At 50.9% G+C, this 22,426-nt stretch overlaps 1 protein-coding gene across 9 annotated transcripts in view; it reads right to left on the reverse strand.

Moving 5' to 3' along the window:
- ITPR1 (inositol 1,4,5-trisphosphate receptor type 1) overlaps window positions 1–22,426 on the reverse strand; it is a 161,807-nt gene that overhangs the window by 69,486 nt on the left and 69,895 nt on the right. For 4 of the 9 annotated variants that reach the window (XM_058032048.1, XM_058032047.1, XM_058032045.1 and 1 more), the window contains 17 exons: window positions 21,594–21,781; window positions 19,999–20,137; window positions 19,763–19,821; window positions 19,231–19,392; window positions 18,960–19,130; window positions 18,025–18,090; window positions 17,182–17,319; window positions 15,593–15,718; window positions 15,004–15,204; window positions 13,173–13,424; window positions 12,513–12,638; window positions 11,704–11,832; window positions 8,714–8,834; window positions 7,483–7,667; window positions 6,614–6,762; window positions 5,640–5,751; window positions 1,664–1,693 (listed from right to left, as the gene is read on the reverse strand). In XM_058032048.1, coding sequence (XP_057888031.1) covers window positions 1,664–1,693; window positions 5,640–5,751; window positions 6,614–6,762; window positions 7,483–7,667; window positions 8,714–8,834; window positions 11,704–11,832; window positions 12,513–12,638; window positions 13,173–13,424; window positions 15,004–15,204; window positions 15,593–15,718; window positions 17,182–17,319; window positions 18,025–18,090; window positions 18,960–19,130; window positions 19,231–19,392; window positions 19,763–19,821; window positions 19,999–20,137; window positions 21,594–21,781 — 2,354 coding nt within the window. The remainder of the gene's footprint in view (window positions 1–1,663; window positions 1,694–5,639; window positions 5,752–6,613; window positions 6,763–7,482; window positions 7,668–8,713; window positions 8,835–11,703; window positions 11,833–12,512; window positions 12,639–13,172; window positions 13,425–15,003; window positions 15,205–15,592; window positions 15,719–17,181; window positions 17,320–18,024; window positions 18,091–18,959; window positions 19,131–19,230; window positions 19,393–19,762; window positions 19,822–19,998; window positions 20,138–21,593; window positions 21,782–22,426) is intronic. The other 5 variants (XM_058032046.1, XM_058032043.1, XM_058032051.1 and 2 more) reach the window with 3 other exon arrangements.

Here is a 22,426-nt window from a genome sequence, read left to right on the forward strand (position 1 = left end):
GCAAAGACAGCACATCACAGCCAGAAACCAAACGGGCAAGAGTTTCACATTATGACTTAATTTGCAATTAAACAATTCAACTTTCTGTCTGAAGTTTCTCCAAGCTAAAATTATACATATACACACACGTGCTATTCTGGGAAGCTGCAGCAGCACATCATCCAAAGGACCTGGCCTGGTGGAAGTATTTTTGTGCTACAGGTTAACTTCTGGAAACCAGAGCAGGCTGCTGGGGTGTATGCCCCAGGTTAAAAGGGGAAAAAACTGGGTTTTTTAACAAAAAAAGAGAGAAACAGACAGCAGAGCACCTCAGAGCACCTCTGTAATGCCAGGAGTGTGTGTGGAGCTTGGGGACACACCTGAGAGCTCACCCCAGCACAGCTCAGAGGTGATGGCATGGCAGTAAATGAACTTGTGCAACAAGAAATTTGCCTTTCAGGTCAAAATCAGACTGTGGGCCAAAAGCAGTGATGAGAAACCAGTTTCTTAGGGAAGGGACCTTCAGCTCCAGCCCTAAAATCCCCCCAAACAGAAAACACTCTCCAGCCCAGCCTTGGGTAATGTGCACATTATTTGTCCACTTTAGTGATAAACAGTTTGGCTTTCAAACCCATTTCACCAGGCAAGGTCCCCCAGTATTTCATTTTCAGAATGAAGTTTACCCAGTGAATTCAGGTGGTTAACATCAAAATCAACAAGCCACACCGTAAATTGCTTTCTGCAGATTTCATGACCTACTCCACTAAATAAAGGTCAGAAATGCTTTAGACATTTTAAGTGGTTGAGCTTTGTTCCAAATAAAAGGCTGGCTTGGGAGAGAACACAGGAAACAAAGCGCTGAGAGGAAAATATTTCTTTTTTCCATGGTATTTCAGTAAAATAAGGTGCCAGTCAATCACTTTCTCAGTATTATACATTTATGCAAATTCCACACCCACACCAGGGTTTTTTTGAGCTGATGAGGAAGTTGCAGAGCAGAGGCAGCTCAGCTCCCTCCGCCCTGCCCTGACCAGACTCCAGGCTTGTCAGAGTCCTTGGAAAGCTCCACGTCAGCTCAGCTCCAAGCCTTCCCTCAAACGGGGCTTTTCACCCACAAACAGCTTCCCAAACCCTCAGGGTTCCACACCACCCACCCCCCTGGGGCACAGCAAGGCCCTCACGAGCTGCAGCACTGTCACTGTTCCTTCTCGGGAACACAAATTCTGCACAATTTATGCCCCTTCCCAGTCCCACCTGCACCCACCTCCCTCCAGCTCCTTCAAGGACACCATTAAAAGTCACTATTCGGCTTTCCAAATAAGAAATAACCCCTTCACATCTGACACAGGAATGGTGGCCAAGTGCTACATGCTGACTGCTTAGAGCAGTTCACCCTCCAGATCTCATCCTAAACTTCACAGGATCTACCATGGCACCAGCTGACTGCAGACCACCAAAAATGATAACTCCCCATCTGGATTAATATTCCAAGAAATGACATGTGGAATTAGTTATGGTAACTATTCCCAGGATAGACACACAGCAGACCGAGAACTCCACTAATTCACTGACACAGGCACACAAATCAGAACGCTCAGTGCTGCAGAGACAGGACAGATCACAGGGCTACTGGTAAAACAAACACCATAGAAACAACACTGGAGAAGAGAAATAAAATTAAAACCTCAGCATTATCCAATTCAATGGTAATCTGCTGGGAAAGAAAGAAGGGGAAGAATTGAAAGCAAGGATTAGTAAGAGAAAAGAAACATAAATTTCATGTAAGGATCTTATAAATCATTTAACACTCAAATGCTGCAATCCAACATTATTTCTGCAGTGGGCACGAGGAACATCTGCCAGCTCTGGGTTAGGGAACAGCCACTGCTGTGCCAGGCAGCTTGGGAGGCAGGATGTACCCTGGCTTTGTTCCTGTGCCAGGGACAGCCCACGTGGGCTGCCTGACCCGCAGCCAAGGACTTCACCCTTGGGCACGGGAGTGTCACGAGCCCTGAGCAGAGCAGCAGCAGCTCAGGGGCTGCATTCCCACTCTGGGAGGGAGAATGGAGCTCCCCAGTCTGAGCCCTGCAGAGCTGAGGCGAGTCAGCCGGCAGGCACCCGGGGAGACGTGCACGAATGACATGTTTCAGCACAGTGAAAAACTTGGGTCTAGCCTACACTGTCAATGTGGAGCAGTTCTGTGCCTATTAAATACCGCACAGTATGCTCCCCGTCACCGAGCCATCCTGAGCGCGTGCCAAGCGAGGAGTCTGCAGCAATATGGAAAAATTTCAGCCTTCCCACAGGCTCCTGTGCATCTGTGCTCTGCCCACGGCTTCTGCTGGCTGCTGAGGAGCCCCAGCTGTGGGAGCAGGCTCGGGGTGACAGGAGCACACCCGTGTCCCCCTGCACTGCTCAGGGCCAGCAGGGCGAGGGGATCTGCGGGCTGGGAGAGGCACAGCACAGGAGGAGCCCTGCACGTCCTGGTGTAAGCCAGGCTGCTCCTGAGGGCACCACAGGGGCTGCAGCAGGACCAAGGCACTGCCAGAACCTGCCCAGAGCTCTGGACACGGGTGGGGAGGGACAGCTGAGAGCCCTGGCACGGGGACAGGACAGGGATCACAGCTCTGCACTGCCAGGGGTTCAAAGGGCTCTCAGGATGGAATCCTTCCCTATCAGCAATCCTGACAGGGATCACAGCTCTGCACTGCCAGGGGTTCCAGGGGCTCTCAGGATGGAATCCTTCCCTATTAAAATCCTGACAGGGATCACAGCTCTGCACTGCCTGGGGTCTAAAGGGGCTCTCAGGATGGAATCCTTCCCTATTAAAATCCTGACAGGGATCACAGCTCTGCACTGCCTGGGGTTCAAGGGGCTCTCAGGAAAGAATCCTTCCCTATCAGGAATCCTGACAGGGATCACAGCTCTGCACTGCCTGGGGTCTAAAGGGGCTCTCAGGATGGAATCCTTCCCTATCAGCAATCCTGACAGGGATCACAGCTCTGCACTGCCTGGGGTCTAAAGGGGCTCTCAGGATGGAATCCTTCCCTATTAAAATCCTGACAGGGATCACAGCTCTGCACTGCCAGGGGTTCAAGGGGCTCTCAGGATGGAATCCTTCCCCATCAGGAATCCTGACAGGGATCACAGCTCTGCACTGCCTGGGGTTCAAGGGGCTCTCAGGATGGAATCCTTCCCTATCAGCAATCCTGACAGGGCTCACAGCTCTGCACTGCCTGGGGTCTAAAGGGGCTCTCAGGATGGAATCCTTCCCTATTAAAATCCTGACAGGGATCACAGCTCTGCACTGCCTGGGGTCTAAAGGGGCTCTCAGGATGGAATCCTTCCCTATCAGGAATCCTGACAGGGATCACAGCTCTGCACTGCCAGGGGCTCTCAGGATGGAGTCCTGCCCTGCCAGGGTGGGGAGGCCTGGCACAGGCTGCCCAGAGACAGAAGGGATGGCTGTCCTGTCCCAACCCTGCAAGGGAGGGAACTGGGTCATCTCTAAGGTCCCTTCCAAGCCAAGCCTTTCCCTGGTTCTCTGCTTGAGGTCAATAAACTGCTCCCAAGGGTGAGCTCTGCACCTCCATGGATGGAAGCATCTCTAGCAGGGACTCCAGGATTTACAGCAGGGTTTCTACAATGTAAGAGGGGCTTTTCCTTCTCTTTTTTTTTTTTGCTACACTACAGGATGATTTTAAAAACAAAAGGTGCTACCTTTTAGGTGGTGACTAAATTCAGTTCTCTGAGTCACAAGGGAGAATAAACCCCACTGCAGTGCTCCCAGCCAGACAGCAAAAGCTGTTCTACTACTACTGACAGTCTATCTGTGAGCAATCAGCTGCTCCTTCCGACTCAGAAATCACTTCACAGGCAGGCATATCCTGGCTCCTTATGTAACTGAGCCACTGCTTCAGAAATCAATGCTTCTGCCACACTTTGAAGCGTTTTTAGCACCTTGTGGGGTTCTCCATGGTCTGAATGGTGCAAGGTATGTTAACTGCAGCTTCTAGAAATACTGCTTCATCCAAGTTAGCTGAATGAAGCCTAAGAAACTCCTAGAAATTAATTTCCATTTTGGAAAATCTCTCAGTGGCAAATTACATTTAAGGGAAACTCTCAAAGCTCTGATTGGGTTTCACTGGCATTTATTACACACAACATGCATCACACACTGCTTTTATTACTTAAGGTGACCTTGACAGTGGCTCCTGGCTGCTCTGACAGGAGAGGACACACTGATGTGCTAGAGAAGTGTAAGATGTGATCTGTGGCTACCCTGAGTCTGTTCCACATCACGAAACACCAGCACCCATTAGGGGATCACCAGTCCCCCTCCTTTCCCAGGAGCAGCCTGGCCACAGGCAGCCCCTTCCAGCTGGGATGCCTCAGAGAAGGGACCTTGAGGAGGGCACAGAGGGCGATGCCCCAGCACAGGATGCAGCCCCTTGGGCAGAGGCCAGTGTGCCCCAAGGTGACACCCGTGCCCTGCCCTGCTCCCTCCCCATCCCACAGGACGTGCTGCTTTCCCAGGGAATTCCCTCCAACCACGGCTGCTGCACAGGGAGGCAGTGCCCAGCTGGGCTGGCAGCTCTGGGGAGAGCCTGGCAGGGCAGGGCAGGGCAGGGAGCACAGCCCTGGCCATCCCTGCCCTGAGGGCATTTTCCTGGGAGCCTCCTGTCCTTGGCACAGCCTGGGTGTGCTGGGAGCAGCCACACGTGCACTCCCACGAGTGCCAGGCTGAGCCCTGGCACCACGGCCTGCTCCTGCCTCCTGCTGACGTGCCCAGTGCCCAGGATGCTGCAGGTTCCTCTGCCTGTGGAGCATTTCCCCCCTGGCAGCTGCTACAAGCCATTCCTGCTGTTCTCAGACTCTGATCTCTGAAGCTTTTGCCCTTTCTGCTGGGAATTGAGCATGAGCAGCAGCTCCAAACCCATCTGTGGGGGAGAACTGGGCTGAGACACCCCCAGCTCCTGGGCACAGAGACCCTGCCCCATCCCAGCTGCTCCCCACTCTGTGCTCCCCTGCTCCCACTGGGTGCCATGGGAAGAACCTCAGCTGACCAGAATTCCAGGAGAATCTCCAAATCCCAGTCTCAGCTGACTGCAACCGCTTCTAGAAACACAAACATATGGGAGCATACACGCTGTCCTGATGGAATAAAGAATAGGTCTGTACCTACAGAAAAACGTTGCTCTCAAGCAGGCAAGAGTTGTATGTAGGAAAGGGAAAGAAGAAACATGGGTGGGTGTGCAGAGTTTCCATCTATAAACCACAACAAGATTACTCAGTTGTACACAAATTCAAATCAACTACAAAACACCCTCTTGTTGCAAGGCTGCATGACCTGAAGAGTCACCTAGACCTGAGAATCAAATAAAGATGTTACAGCCTTCAGGAAAAGGTAACAAAATTGATATTTCAGAGTGCCAGCAACTGCGAGGATTAGACTTAACCTTGCCAGTCTCAAGAAGAAAAGCAGCAGAAACAAGCTTAACTTCAAATATGATTTGAAAGGTATTAGTTGACTAAAAATGTTTTGTCCCTGCTCCAGCCTAGGAGTGCTTACACATACAAAACAGCTTTAAAAAGCAGGAGTTTTATTTTCCTTGACTGAATAAAGGCAGTGTTTAACAGAATGCTGGACTGTACCTTACCTTTTCTCCATAGCCTCTATCTTTGGTCATCATTTCCCTGAGCGTCTGCAATACCTTAATACACAGTTTCTCCTCATTCTCCTCCAGCAGCTGCTTTGTGTGCTTAATTAACCTGAAAAAAATCCATCAATCGGGTTAGTGCAAATATTCTAAAAATGGGGTAAGATGTATGTGCTTATCTGCACTGGTTTTTGCTGCAAACAAGGTTTATCATCATACTGCTACACACCCGTGTTGGAGCCTCCTCTCCAGAGCAACACCTGACAGCTACCAGGGGAAGCTGTGGGCAGGAAAAGAGCCCAAAAACCCCTCTGGCTGCAGGCAGCAAGGAACCAGTGGGATCCAGGGCATGGTGGTGCTCCAGAACAGCCAGTTAACAGTGAGAAATCTACTCCACCTGGTTAAAACCAGACTGAGAGCCCTGGAGGGTGCAGCCCCAAATCCATCCCACCCAGCACTTGGGACTGACTCAGTGCTCAGCTTCCACAACCTCTGCACAGAGCCCACCCCTCCAGGAGGTGAGGGGATCTGCTCTCAATTGCCCTCTAAATGCGCTTGCAATCTCCCCTTTCCTTCCCTCCAGCTGTGGTCATGCCCATGACAAAAACTGATCCCTGTGTATTCACCCAGCACCTCAGGAACATTCCTGGGGTGAAGGCAGTATCAGTAACTGCATCAGCTCAAAATGTAACTCATTTATACAACTGCTCAGGACACTTGCATCCCGCAGCAAACAGATATTTTTAAGTGTTAGTTGGGAGAACATATCAACCAGTCTTTCCCCATTCCCACAAGCAGATTTTCCTTCCCCACCAAGGACAAATTACATTGACCATATTACAAAATACTGATTTTTATTTCAGGTATTTCAGAGGATATCAAATATTTACTAAGCTGGGTAAGAGGGCTCCATTCCACAGGGCACGGGAAGATTGGAAAAAAAAAACAAAACAAGCCAGACTAAGACAACTTACTTGCAAATGAAACCTCCACTTTCACATTTCCTCCTGGCATCCGTGTTCTCTGGGAAGAGCAGCTCAGGCCTGTGGAGCACATCCACCAGCACTGACAGCTCTGCCTGGACCAGGGGCCGCAGGCGATCCTCCAAGGCTGACACGATGTCCTGGGGAACAACCACAGCAGGCTCAGAGAAACATTAACAACACATCCAGAGCTGAATTAATTTCACTAACAGTGGATGAGGGGCAGGACAGTGAGCTCTGTCCTGCCTGAATAAATTAAAAGACCTCAGGGTTTGGTCAGGTGAGATTTTCAGTCCTGCTGTGGCCCTGCAGGGGGAAGGGGGCTGGGACAGTGTTCACAGGGGTCCAAGGATGAGGGAAGAGATGAGGATCTGACTCCATGTTTCAGATGGCTTGATTTATTATTTTATGATATATATTACATTAAAACTATACTAAAAGAATAGAAGAAAGGATTTCATCAGAAGACTAGCTAAGAATAGAAAAAGAATGATAACAAAGGTTTGTGGCTCTGACAGAGAGTCCGAGCCAGCTGACTGTGATTGGCCATTAATTAGAAACAAACCACACGAGACCAATCCCAGATGCACCTGTTGCATTCCACAGCAGCAGATAACCATTGTTTGCATTTTGTTCCTGAGGCCTCTCAGCTTCTCAGGAGGAAGAATCCTAAGGAAAGGATTTTCCATAAAACGTGTCTGTGACAGGGGCTGTGCAGTCACCTCAGGGTTTGCTCAGTGAGGTTTTCAGCATTGCTGTGGCCCTGCAGGGGAAGGGGGCTGTGCAGTCACCCCAGGGTTTGCTCAGTGAGGTTTGCAGTCCTGCTGTGGCCCTGCAGGGGAAGGGGGCTGTGCAGTCACCTGCAGCCTCTCGATGATGTTCCTGTAGTCCCTGGAGGCGGCCAGCACCGAGTCCCTGCGCGCGGCGTTGCGCGCCGTCATGCGCCAGTTCATGGCCGTCTTCTGCACGATGTTGTGGGACTTCAGGAACAGGTTGTTCACCTGGCTGTCCAAGTCCACAGGGATGGCAATCGCTCGGCTTTTGGCTGCAACAAGCAAAATCAGTGTGAAATGAGACCCTGAGCCCGTGAATCAGCACAAAACAGGACCAAGGTCTATGCAGCCCTTCCTTCTACAAATTCTCCTTCCCAGGCTGAGAGGAAACACCCTGAGGTTGCACCAGGGAAGGTTTAGATCAGACACTGGGAAATTAGGATATTAGGATTTTTTTTTTCCCACAGAAAGGTTGTAAAGCATTAGAAAGGGCTGCCCAGAGAGGTGACAAAAAATATTACTATGTGACACTTGAGTTCATGTTTTACTGGTGACCACAGTGGGCTGGCAAGCTGGACTTGACCACCTTAAGAGATCTTTTCCAATCTTAACCATTCTATGGCTCTTTGAGTGCAATTTAAACAGGGCAGGGTGAGGCCTGGGCAGGATTATGTTTAGAGGCTTCCACACCTCAGAGCTGTTGCTGTTGTTTGAGGTGTGGGAGGAGGAATCCTTCCCTAAACACACAGCTCGTGCTGGCACACGTGGACACACAGCAGCAGAACCTGACTCCACATCCAGTACAAGCTGCTCTTGTGGACACTGAAAGCGGAGCAAATGCATGGGCAGGAGTGGCACTCCCAGCTGCACCAGGGGAGGGTCGGGCTGGACAGCAGGAGGAATTCCTCCATGGAAAGGGTGTTCAGGCTTTGGAACTGCCCAGGGAGGTTTGGAGTGCCCATCCTGGAGGTGTCCAAGGAAGGGCTGGAGGTGGCACTCAGGGACAAGATGGGCACTGGGCACAGCTGGGATCCTGGAGGGCTTTCCCAACCTCAGCGCTCCCATGAACACCATCTCCCTGCTGCAGATCAACAGGCCTGCAGGGAGGTTTGAGCTTGGGCAGAGAAAGCGCTTCAGGTGACAGTGACAACACCCACTGCTCAACCACCATGATCCATCAGCACAAGCCTGGGCTGTGAGTTACCCCAGGTGGCACCTGCAGGACACAAGCCACACTGTCCCTGTTGCAGGATGCCACAGCAGCCAGGCTGGATGGCTGCAGCCCTGGAGCAGGCACCGCGCTCGCCCCAGTCCTTACCTACGTCGGAGAGCACGCGGATGCAGCTCTCCACAGAGGCCTTCTGGCTGGGCATGAGCCAGGTGCAGTGGTAGACCCTGAACACGCCCTGCAGCAGCTGCACGAACACGGGCTGCCGGGTCTGCAAGGCAAGCACAGCGCAGTCACAGCCTCACCCAGCGGGCCCGCTGCTCCCAGCCCCTCCAGCTGGGCTGCAGCACTGCTGGGCAGCTCCCCGTGGTGGCAGGGTATCTACCACGGCATCGGCAGCTGCATGGGAAGGGTGGGAACCAGTGCTGGAAGGGAAAATGAAACAGGAGCTTCTGCAGCAGAAAGCCCAGGTAATTGAGGCCTGACTAAGCAAAGGAAGTGAGCAGTCACCTTCATCTGTGTTATCAGAGCTATCAGCAACCCTGGCACACAGATTCCTCTTTTAGTGTTGACCAGCAGCTGACTCAAGAGGCCACAGGTAAATGGGGCTTGGCTGTGTGACAGCAGGGCTCCAGAGTTGGAAACTCATCATTGCAGGCATTATTTGCTGGGATCCAATTCACTGAGAAAGCAGCTGTGTGTTATTTGGAACACAGGCAGTGGTTAGGGGCAAACCCTGCAGCTGCTGCAGGATCAGCCAAGATCAAGGTGTGGTTTTCACCCCTGAATTTCACACAGTGATCTCCCACTACAGACAGGTGAGCTGCTCCAACACACCCAAGCCCATGAGCTCTGTTCTTTCACCTTTGCAGCTGCCCAACAATAGTGACCAAAACTCCATTTGGTTTTGTACAGTGATTATTTAGTAGAACAACATATTACAACCTGGAGAAGAAAGAGCATTTTAAATATTTCAATCTGAGAGGGAACACCCTGTGTCCCTGTGCCCACTAGCTATGGAATGCTTCTACCAGCTACAGGAACTACACCACAGTGCAAACACCACAGGACTTAGGAACCAGGGAAAAAATACCTCATTTATTGTGGCCAACAGTAAAGCCTGTTTGCAAGAAAAAAGTGGAGTTAGAGTAAAGAGCCAAATCTATTAGCTAATTAAATCTATTAGATCAATTAAATAAAACACCATTGCAAAATGTACAAGAGGAGAAGCAAAATTTAAGCCCCCAAAATTGCTAAGAGGCAAATACCCATTTATCCTTTCTGGAAATAATCCAAAGACCAAAAACCATGGCAAACAACAGCATCCACCCAGGGCCCTGAAAATACCTGCATGTTTGGATTTAAACCACCCACATATTCCTTTCAGTTCATGTCTAAAAACTTTTTTGGTCTCAAAAACCCTTTAAGATGTTTCATTTGCTTAAACAATGTCAATAAATCAAATCAATAAATCAAATAGGAAATTTACTCCATGTCCCTCATGTCTCCAGCTGCACTTGGGAAGGGAAACCTTGGGCAGCAACAACTTCGGAGGCAAACAGGCTGAACAATGTTTGCTAAAGAGAAGCTGTGGGCAGCTGTCCTGTGCCAAAAGATTTGTGTTCTCCTAATTTCATGTGATTGGAACCACATGACGGATGGACAAGGTGTTCCCTGAACTAGCAAGGCTGACTCAGGGCAGGAAGGATTTCAGTCAGACAAGCCCTGACATGAAGGAGCAGGAGGCAAGAGGAGGCTGGCTGGGATGAGGAGGTGCAGCAGGGAGGGACCGAGCCCAGGGCAGAGTGGCCACAACCCTTCCCTGCAGAGATCTGCCCACCTGCAGCAGCTGGGAGGGGAGAAATCCCACCTGGAGCAGGGATGGACACCAGGCAGGTGGCACAACAGGCTGTGCTCCTCAGGGGGAGAACCCCTGGGTACCCACAGGAGTATTGGCAGGCAGGAAAAGCGAGAGAAACCACTTCTAACTTGGAGATGAGGAGGAAAGATGAATCTAGGACAAGGCAGATCTATCAACAGAGATGGGAAAAGAGGTGAACCAAGTGACTTCATCTTGCTAGACAGAGGGGGAGATTGAGAAACTAAAGAAAAACTGCTGATATAACATTAACAGATGGCTAAAATAGGATGGCAAGATGTGTATTCAAATGCCGCATCTCAGAGATGACAAGTGAGAGCAGGGCAGCTCAGGTACAGGGCACAGAGCGAGGGCAGAGCCCAGGACAAGGCCACAGTTCCCTGTCTCACTCCTCTGAGGAGCACAGGAGGTGCAATAGCAACCAAAGTCACCTGAGGAGCAAATCAGCTGCTGCACTGCTCCCTCAGCTGAGGCCAGAGACAGGCAGGGGTAGGGTAGATGAGCTGAGACCTGGAGACTGCACTGCCAACACCTGCCCTTGGCACCAGGAGGCTGCATCAAGTTTCAACAACTGCCCCTCTCAACCTCCTGCCAGAGCTGCCAGACACCTGACCACTCCACCCACACCTCCCAGAAAGTTATTTATGCATAAAGAACAGGGTTATCTCTGTGCAAATAGAAATGTTAGGGCAACATCCTGACTCTGCTGCTCAACTCTGCCTTCTCACCTTCACAGGTGTTCCAAGCTCCTCCTTCACATTTCTCTAACTTCTGAACTAGGCAAAAATGTACTCGGTGAGACGCACGAGAGCTTCTGTATTCTTGTTCTGGATCCTTTTTTTAAAGGGAAATTAGACTCTTTCTGTAAAATATGCTGTCCTTAATCAATCACCCTTGCTCCCTCTGGGATATCTGTGGCAGGGGGTGGATGAGATGGGCTTTAAGGTCCCTTCCAACACAAACCATTCTGGCATTCAATGGCACACAGGAACTCTCTACAAAAGACCTTGGTGGTAGCACAGAGCTGAATGCACTGATGAATTAGTGTGACATTTGAGCTTGTCTAGAAGAACGTTTGGACTGTGACCTACATGTTTTTCCATTTCTACAGCAGAAAGACCAGTGTGGCCACGAAGAGCTGAGATGTATCTGCTGCCCAGTTACACCAGCACTGCTCCCCCGTGTTTCCTTTGCACATCAAAGGGGAATGAACAGCAGTGCCCTGGCAGTGCTCTCCCTGCTGTGTGTGTGCATTTCCCACCTGCAGGGTGGTGCTCTGGTCCGAGAAGGGGGAGCTGAAGAAGGTGGTGACGATGCTCATGACGATCTCGGTCACGTACTTCTCCAGGATGGAGTCTGCGTGCTTCCTGTCGCTGGTGTTGTTGCAGGCCTGCAGCAAAAGCACAGCAGGGTCAGGGGCAGCTCACCAGGGCAGCACAGACCGGAGCTCCTCGTGTCACACTGTCCTGGTCCCAGCAATGCAGTGGCACTGGGGCTCTGCACCTCCAGCCCACGCCGGAGCAGAGCCAGAGCTGCTCCTGGTTTGGTGTGCTGGCCCAGAGCGTGGCTGGGGGAGGGAGAAAACCACAGAGTCTTGGAGGAAGGCAAGAGCAGGATGGGGAGCACTGAGGTGTAATGCTTTCGTATGGGGAAATACTTGGAATCCCAGGCAAAAAGCCATATGGCCAAATAAACACCAAGCCTGGAAAACAATCTGTCCTGACCTGCCAAAAAACGCTGAGTGCTGCTCAGGAAGGAGCCCAGAGATGCTGCCAGAATAAGCAGGCCAGGTGGCAGGACAGAAAAGGCACTGGACAAAGGAGCAGGGTGTGGAGCTTCACTGAGCTTTGGTTTGGGCTTGGATTTTTTCTTTTAAAAAGGAAAATATGAATGTGTTCCATGGAATATGACTAATGAAATCCACAGGCACAAGGAAAAGGAGGCACATATTTGCAGGAACAGAGTATTCAGGGTACTTATTGCCTTGATGCACTGGGATGTCTTATCCTTGCTGCTCTGGATTAAAGAGGTTTTAAAGCTGAATTCAGTTCCTTGGTGCAGATACATTACCCGACAGATGTCCACCAGGAAGTTCTCAAACAGCTTCCACATGTGATTACTGGTGTAAATCTCTTTCATTTCTACTTCTGTGTCCACATAGCAGTGATTCAAGAAGTTGATATATGCTATTTTGACCTAAAAGTAGAGAAAATAAGTCATAAAGAATAAGAACCTGAATGGTGGTATGAATGAATATAATGTCACATTAAAATTGCTACACAGATAATTTGGAATTCTGCTTCTTCCCTTCACTTAAACACTGGTGAAATTTAATGCCATGAATAGCAAGACACCATCCAATAAAAAACCCCCAGGATTACTGCAGACAAAACGTCAGCATAATAATAATTTCCAGTTCTGCAGAACCATCTGTTCAAGGTTAGCAGCACATCCATAAACCTCTCTGCCTCAAGAACCCTATAAAATAACCAAGTACAGCATCACATTCCCACTTTCGGGGTAAGGAGGAAGTATAAACGGATTTAACTGGACTCTCCAGGCTGGCTGGGGGTGCTAACAGCAGAAGCAGGGAAGGGCTGCAGTTCCCAGCTCTCTGCCCACCTGCACCAGCCCCCTTTGGCCAGGCCAGAGCCAGCAGGATCAGCCCTCTGTCACCCAAACCCAGCGCATTGCTAACACACGCAGCCCAGCTCTCCTGCAAGCCCTCACCTCAGGTATGCAATCCTCGTGGGTCACCACCCTGACAATGTCATCCAGAGGGAGGAGGGAGTTGCACTTGATCTCTGTGTAGACGTTTTTGCCCTCTGTGCACACAGCCAGCAGCTCCACCAGGTGGATGTGGTACATCAGGGGGCTGTTCTCATCCATCCTGTCCCTCTCTGACCTCATCATCTGCACCAGGGTCTGGAAGGAGGCTCTGTCGTTGTAGAACACCAGCACATCCTCCCCTGCATTCACCAGCTGTGGGCCAAGGAGAGCATTGCATCAGCAGAGCCAAGCCTGGCATCCCCCCCAGCATCCCCTCATCTCATGGGGCTGTCCCACTGCTGCTGCCCAGCCCCTCAGGGACACAGGGCTCCACGAGGGCATTTCCCATCTATCTGACCCCTCCTGAACCACTGAGGAAATTCCAAGCCAGCCCAGCTGCCTGCTAGCCAGAAGCTGTGCCAAGAAGTTTGTGACTTTCCATTGTGCCTTTCCATGTCACCCCAGGTGACTTCCTAAGGCAGCTGTGGACAGCCCTGTGCTGCTGGAGAGCTGCCAGGGATGGGAGCACTGCAGGGCTCACTCCTTCCACCCTCCCAACCAACACCAGCCATTCACCAAGGCCAGTGACACGTCAAGTCCCACACTGGAGAATTCCATCAGCTTCACATTTGACACCTGGCTGGCCACGATTTCAGAGCAGCTCAGACCTCCTGGAACTCCAGGAAGGGAAGGAGGTGGAGCAAACTGAGCCCTGGTCCACTGCTCAGCACACAGCTGGAGGGATGCAGGGCTGCTTAACCCACAGGGTTTGTGAAAAACAGCAGGGTAAGATGTAAAAAAACCCCTCAGGGCAGCTGCTGACCTTGGGGGAGCCCCTTGCTGAGCACCTCACACTCAACTAAGCGTTAAGAAGCTAATGAAGCTGGTTTTGAGCTGGACAACAAAATAGGAAAGATTTTTGATCCACCCATCAGGACTGAGGCTCAAAAGCCAGATTGGACAAATCTGATCCTGGGGCTCCCCCTGCTGAGGAGGCCAAAACATTCCATCAGATGTGCAGATCTGCCAAACAAATCCCATCCAACAGCCCCGTGAAAGGCTTTCATTCACCCTTCTCTCTCCCTTTTAGCCTGCCTCCCCAGTTTCCAGTCACCCACATACCTAAAGCTGATCCTCATCTGCTTCCCCTTCACACTTGAAAGCTGAGTAAGCACATCCTGCTAAGACTATCTGCAAGGGCTTGGGGAGGCAGGACAAAGGGGGATGGTTTTGGCTTGAGAGCAGGTTTAGATGGCAGAAAAATAGGGGTGGTGAGGGCCTGGCACAGCTGCCCACAGAAGCCAGGGCTGCCCCATTCCTGGAAGTGCCCAGGGCCAGACGGGATGGGGCTTGGAGCACCCTGGGATAGCGGAAGGTGATTCTATGGTGGCTCTAAAATTTCAGAAAAAAAAACAACTCTCATCAAAATGCTATCATGGTGAAATCCTCCTTCTGCTTTAGTGATCTGGAAATTAAACTACTTCTCTTCAAGCCAATTTTGCTAGACAAAGGCACCCTTGCTTCATAAACCCACCTACATGCTGCTGGGTACAGGCCTGGGAAGAAACTCGTGCCATTAACAAGCAACCCCTCGTTACACCTGTGAGTCAGGAGCTCAGAGAGCTTTTGGTCACAAAAAGCCTGAGCTTCCTGGGAGCTGTAATGCTCTTTTTGCATGGTGAGAGCTGTCAGCTTCTTGGCAGTCCCCGAAGCGAGAGGATCAATTTGTCATGTTCACCAACTGCTATGTGCAAACTTCTGTTCAGACCCTGCAAATCTCTGCAGCTCTCACCTCAGCCATTACCATATCTTGGCATTTCTTAATGAATTTCCCCTCTGCCTTGACGATGGTCTGCAGGAACTTGATGTACTGAACGTTCCTGCCGTGCGTCTCGATGCAGTGGACGAAGTGCTGAACCACGCGCTCGTTGATCTCGCTGCAGAGCTGGAAGTTGTTCATGAAAATGTGCTGCATTGTCACTGCTTCCAGGATCTGATGGAGGGGATGAAAGGGAGCAAAAAGTCAGAAAATCAACAACCCGACACATCCCCACTGGGGTTAGGGTAAAGCCAACACTCCAAAGTTCCCTTCAGTCCTGCAAGCACAGGGCTGAAGGGAACTTTGCTGAGGACCTCAGCTTTCAACACCACTGCTCCTAATCTCAGCCTATTTTTCACTCCACTTCAGCCTCTTGAACTTTCTACACTGAAACTGCCCTAAACAAACATCCTGCCAACTTTCGAGGCTTTAGAATGAAAGCAGAATGTGACCTTTTCAACCAATCTTGCAACAGAACAGCCCCAGAGGTATCACCAAGGACAGTGCAGTCCCTTCTCTTGCTAGAACACAAAAATAAATCACGGCCTGAGGTTATTCTTACCCCAGGGTTAAGGAACAGGTTTATGTGCTTGTGCAGCAAGGCCTGGTTCTGTTGGTTCCCAGCACAGAAGTTCTGCAGGAACTCGTGCGCAAGCTTCATTATCTCCTGCATCCTCGTGTCTTCAGCCTGGGATTGCATGACAAAGAAGAGGGGGTTAAAAAGAACCCAAAGGTTCACCTTGAGGTGAGCACAGGATGAGCCTCAGCTCCAGCAAGGGAACTGTCACGTCTCTCACACCCCGAAGGAAAACAAACCTCCACCCAGTTCACAGACGTTTGGGATGAGCTGGGCCAGCTCCACGCTTCCAAAAAGCGTCAAAAATAAAGCCCATAATAGAAATTACAGTAGTTTATTCTCTAAAAGTGCCTATTCCACAGCCAGGCCTGCCAGCAACGTGCTTTAGTCACTTCTGCTCTTCTGAACATCCCAGCCCCTTGGCCAAACCACACATCATCACCTCAGGCTGCCCAGGAGAGCTGCCACGTCCCGCTGCAGCCCTTCTGCAGCCACAGAGGGGAACTCATGGCACAGCAGCCATGGAAAGTTGCTTTTGCACCAGCCCAGCCTAATTCATCTTTACTGGAACCTCCTTGCAGCCTTCCAAGCACTGCTGAGGAACCAGGGCCCTTCCCCTGACGTCAGCGTGGATTCCCAGCCCACCGACGGCAGGAACCGCGCTTTGGAAAATTACTGCCTGGCTTTATTTTTAAGGAATTTCATCTCTTCCCAAGGGTGAAACCCCTTCCACACTGCCTGTCTGATGCACATTCACATGTATGAGACAGAAAGGTGATGAGAAGGCGTTGAAAGGTGTTTGTGCTGCTGCTTTTTTAGCAAAATATGACGCAAGAAACCACGAGAATTAACATTAATCAAAGCTCCTGTGTGGAATTACTGGTTCTCAGAAACCTGATGAGTTTGAAAGAGAGGACAGCAGAGTGACCAGGAAAATGTGAAGAACTGCCTCACCTCAGTACTGATAAATACCTGTCAGCTGTGATTAATGAGCAGCCAAGGTGATGACCTTGGGGTGTGCTGCGTCAGCACAGCCTGGTGCTCTGCAGGCTCACAGGCACAAGCCAGCCCCAGTGGGCTCCAGCCTGCACAGCTGCCAAGTGTTAGCCCTGATAAGGCTAATTAGGAGAATTAGCTTCACCTGGAGAGCCACTGGGTATTATTCACCTCTAAGGGGGAGTTTGGGACTCGACAGCTGGGGAGGGTCTGTGTACACTGCTCATAAAACCCCTGGGGAATGAGATACCCTCCCTTCCCTCCTTGTCCCCAGGATGGTGCTCTCACAGCTGCCTCACAATGAGGGTCTTGCTTCCATCAACACAGCTTAATCTCAAGGCAGCACCTGGCTCACATGAGCCTTAATTCTGAAGTATGATTTGCAAATATTTCTTCAGGCAATCTGTATATTCAAAGGCTTCAAATAAACAGTTTGTCTGAGCTCCTTATTTCTGAGTGGGTATTCTGTAGACTATGAGGCTACATAAACCAGCCTCTGTGCATCCCATCCACAGGAAGGGGTTCAGGAAGGTTCACAGAAGGTATGAAAAGCCTGTCAGCATGACACAAAGCCCCACCTTCTCGTAAGGGATCTGCAGCAGCTCCAGCACCACGGCGTGAGCGCCCATGTTCCTCAGGAGTCGCTGCTGCTGCTTCCTGCTCTTCCTCACCGAGGCCCCCTCCTGCACGCAGAGCTTGCTGAGCCGCAGCAGGATCTGCAGGAGACACTGGCCTCAGAGCCCAGCTCTGGCTCTCCCTCCAGAGAACGCCAGGTCCCAGAGAGCAGCACCAGGGACCAACTCATCTGCAGGAGCAGAGCGGCTCCAGGCAGCCCCTCGTGGCCCGGGCTCCATCCGTGGCATCTGACTAGGGCTGCTGGACTTGGATGATCCTTGTGGGTCCCTTCCACCTCAGGACACTCTAAATTCTGAGATTCTACGCTCCTGCAGAACTCAGCCATGTCAAGTGAACACAACAGCAAGCTCCACAGCAGAGCCACAGACACACCTTCAGCTCACACCACACCAGCACCACAGCACGTTCTTCATCTGGTACTTTCTACATTAAATATCAACAGCACAGTGGCTTTGAGTGCAAGGTACTCAGGACAGGGAGAATTCAATGGCTTCTCCCCTTGCTTACTGCCTTTGTAGTCCTTAACAATAAAAATATTGTGTTACCATTGAAACAGCAGCAAACGTCACGTTTCTCACTAATCCATCCTTAGGGAAAGAATACACACGTCGTGCTTATTCTATCCTGGCTTCCCATTCAAGTTGGGATTTGTTATTACTCAGCAAATAGTTTCCACAATGGCACAGTGACTCAGACTTTCCTGGGTGCCTCCCTCTGACTGCAGCTCTCCAGAGCTCTGTTACTCATTTACACTTCCAGTGAACTATCAAGAAGCAAAGTTTTACCTCTTTTACTACCCGGTAGTTGTAGCTGCTAGTACTTTCAGGCTTTTGAGACTTGCTGTGACCTTCCTGAGGATAAAATCAGACAATTTATTAGTAGCTTATACTACTGTCTACATGAAGGCTAAAATTACCGTTCTAGGATAGTGCCCGCTCTCCTCCTGGGAAGGACTGTCATCCTCCAGCTCTGACAGCCTCAGAAAAACACATACAATTATCCTGTCAAGTCACATTGACCTCTAGGATACAAAACAAGGTGAGGGAGGGATGATTTCAGAGGCAGCAACCTCCCATCCTTTGCCTGTCACATTCTGTCTCTGATCAAGTCTCCCCTCAGAAAAAAACCCTTCCTTTCTCTCTCTATTGTTATTAAACTGTCACTGCACAAATACCAAGAGATTCCTCACAGCAATGTGTACAAGAAAAGCAACAAGTGGATTACTTGTATTTACTTCCAGCAATAAATGTTCCTAAACCAGGGACTGCTTCTTGCATCCCCTCATCCAGTCTTTCCTGATTGCAATTACATGGAAACAAGATACTAAAAGAGCTCTAAGCCAGATGTGCACGTGGGGAAAATCCTTTGTTATCAGGTAGAGATAAAGCACAGTTCTCTGCTGTCACCTGAGCAGCTCACAGCTCTGCCCTTACCTTACTTGAGATACTTTTGATTGCACAAATCCCGTGCCACTGGTCAGTGCTGAAAGGGGAGCCAGAGCAAACCCAAACCAGCCCTGTCACACCCTAAAGGTGACACCTCAGGGCTGCTACTGGGCATCACCTGGCTCAAGTTCTGCTCTCATTCCTGCCTCAACCTGAAAGCAGTAGAGAGAACCTCACCTAGGCAGTGTGCTGGGAAGAAGGGCCTTGTCACAGTTCTGACAGCAGCTACACCCTGCAAATTCCCACCCAAATCCACACAAACACAACCCAATTACCTCTTTCTTCTTGTGCTCGTTTTCACCTGGCACACTGTCCATGGTCTCATCAGGACCTTGGCCTTTGTACACCCAGAGCTCAGATTTCTCCACTATTGACCTCAGCTGGTCCAAATCTTGTTTGATCTGCTTGTAGTTGTCAACATCTTGGCTGGTAACGAGCAGTTGAACCTTACAGGGAGGCAAAGCCGTGAGTTGCACAAAAAGGGCTGGGTTCAGCTGTCAGAGATACATTCAGATGAGGAATAACTCTCTCCAGACACACAGGTACCTGCTTGAAAGCCTGAAGGACCTCTTGTCTCTGGCTGAAGTGCCTGAAGAGCAGCTGCAGTGCACCAGACACCAGGGGAGGGTAATCGTGCATCGTTAGATGCAGCAGGACCCGCAGGAAAGTCCTGCCCCCGTGATCATCCAAGTCCAGAGGGGTGTTCTCCTCACTGCAAACACAGCAGGAGTTCACCACATTAGACTGAGGGTCCCAGAAGGTTCTAAATTCTCTTAGCAGTGGCAGAAAACCTTTTTTTCTTACTTTTAAATAAGGGGGGAAATTGTACTGAGTTTTTATTGCAGCATCGAGCTGAGATGCACTAACCCTGCACCTTGGCTTTCACCCACAGCACAGAGCCCTCCCCTGATGATCCTTCTGGCTGAAGAACCTGTTCCTCATCTCTGGATCCAAATGGACCCTACTCTGAGCAGCATCAAGGCCATTTCAGGAAAATGAAGCTGTTTTCCCACTCCCCACTCCTTGGGAGCCCTCCAGCCTGGGGGCTTCCCCTTGATTTGCACCTGTGAAGAGATACTTTCCTTCCACCAAAGATGCCCTCAGCTTGTTCTTCAATGTGCTCAAAGTCCAGGGCTCCTGAAAAAATAAACAGGACAAATACATGAGGTCAGAGTGGCAGCAAAGATGTTTTTCCAGCTTAAAAACATTTCAAATGGCAAGTGGGACCTGAAACAATCATCCTATCAGCCCCTTGAAGATTCCAGAGTCTTCCCTAAGCCACACAACCTCATTATTCCTTGTCAAATAACCCACCTGGTACATTAGCTGGCATTTCCTGACTACTGCTTCCAGTGGGGGATTCAGACATCTGGGCATTGCTTTCATCAAATTCATGTTTAAATATACAGAGCAGGCAGGAGATCCTGTAGTCCAACCGCACGTTCAGAATAAACTGATGACACACAAGTAGGAGAAATGTTAAAATAATCTGTGTATTTCCACCACATCTACAATTCACACAAAGACATCAACTGAGCAGAGATGTGGATTCAACCTGACAAAGTTACCCAGAGTGGAGAGGCCCTGGCACAGGGTGCCCAGAGCAGCTGTGGCTGCCCCTGGATCCCTGGCAGTGTCCAAGGCCAGGCTGGACAGAGCTTGGAGCACCCTGGAAGGTGTCCCTGCCCATGGCAGGGAGTGGAACTGGATGGGCTTCAAGCTCCCTTTCAACACAAGCCATTCTGGGATGCCATCTTTCCATGATATGTAAATATCACCTTCAAAACCCCCAGGACTCAGTAATATTTTCCAGGGATTTCAGCGAGCATAGAACACACACATAATAAATACTGATGAGTAAAACATCTTGGCAGGGTTTTGGTGCCTCATTCCTGCGTGATGCTGGCACCTCACCCCATTTCCCAGGAAAGGAAAGCAGCACTTCCATCTCCATCCTGAACACGTGCTGGGACACAGGAGCAGGACACGAGCTGCCAGGAGCCAGGCTGTGCCACGCAGGTCACCAATCCAGCTGGTGCCACAGAAACCCCCAGCCTAGCAGAGAGAACCTTCTCCATGGCCTTCCTCTTGAGGAAGGAGCTACAAAGCCAAGAACACTCAGAGTTCTTGCAGCTTTAGGGGAAAATGCTCAACGCCAGCTTGCATTGATAGCAGGGAGCAGTGGCACACTGAAATACCCCCTGCACATGGCAGGCCGCGAGAGAAGCTCTGCCTTGAGCTGAAATCAGCCGTGGTGCAAGGAGGGAACGGAGCCTCCCCTGTGCTGCTGAGGGAAGGGCAGAGCCTCCCACGGGGCACAGGAGGGAACAGCAGGGCTCTCCTGCTGCTCTGCTGCCTTCACCCACCGGGCTCTGGCAGCATGCTGACCCCAGGCCTGCCTGATGGAACTAAAACCACTCCCACACCCAGAGAGGGAAGATGCAGCTCAGATCAATAATTCTGAGTCAATAACAAGGGAAAATGTGTGCATCCCAAAGACATTGGGGTGAGCAAGTGGGAAAGGCAGAGATGGGAGAGAGAGAGGCTGGCTGTGCATGCTGAAAACACATGGCAGGCTGAGGGCTCTGCCAAGAGGAGTCTCCAGATCTCCCCATTCCTCAGGGCACTTCTGATGGCCCTGCAGACTCAGAGAAACTGGGAAGACAGTAGGGTGGAAAAAACTGCTCTGCCTCAAGTCAGATACTCACAAATCACTGCTAATTACACAGATGTCTAATGCAAACTCTTTTCTAATAAATTCCTCCAATAATGGCACAAAGTTGAGAGCCCTGTGCCTGACAAGGTCGCCCCTGCAATACTTTCCCAAACTCAGAGTCAGGAGTACATTAAGAGGCACAGGACACAATCAATGCTGGAGGACAGCACGAGGAGCTGCCCCCACGTGGTACCTGGAGTATCTCGATGATCTTGAGCTTGGTGTCCATGACCAGGATGTCCTCCTTCTCTGGCTCACTCTGCTTGACATTGCCCTCGGGGGCAGCTGCCAGGGGAGCCATGGGCAGGAAGCCCCCGCCCCTGAGCACCACCTGGGTCATCAGCTCCCCCACGCCGTGGATGGACCTCATCACATTGCTCCCTTCAGAGGGGAAACACAGGGGGTTAGGTGCTGCCATGGGGCTGCACTGCCAGGGCAAGGACCAGCCACAGCCTGCAATGGCAAACTGTCCCAGCATGGCACATCCACACCCTGGGGACTGGGGAAGCCATCAGAAGCACTGCAGTGCTTGGAGAAGCCCCCTGCCCTCTCCCACCAGAGGCAATATTCAGCTTTACAACCAAGCCGTGGACAGAAAGGATTTCCAAGCACAGCATCACTGGCCAGGGAGGGAGGGTATTGTCCTGCTCTGCTCTGCACTGGGGCAGCCTCACCTCCAGCCCTGGAGGCAGTTTGGGGGCCAAAAGGTAAGATCTAAAGATGTTACAAAGCACCTAAAGGAGGCTACAAAGATGGGGAAGGGACTAGAGAAGTGATATGAGGAGCAGTGAGATCTCTTGGTCTGTTCAGATGGGGCAGAGCACACTGAGGTCAGACCTCACCGGGTCCCCTCCCGAGGGGCAGCTCCCAGCTCTGCTCCCTGGGCCTGGGACAGCATCCAGGGAGCAGCTGGAGCTGGGCCAGGGCAGGTCAGGCTGGATTTTGGGGAAGATTCATCCCCAGAGGGTGCTGGCACTGCCCAGGCTCCCCAGGGATGGGCACAGCCTCAGGAGCCTTTGGACAGCA

The sequence above is a fragment of the Melospiza georgiana genome, chromosome 11 (genome assembly GCF_028018845.1).
Source record: "Melospiza georgiana isolate bMelGeo1 chromosome 11, bMelGeo1.pri, whole genome shotgun sequence".
Lineage (NCBI taxonomy): Eukaryota > Metazoa > Chordata > Aves > Passeriformes > Passerellidae > Melospiza > Melospiza georgiana.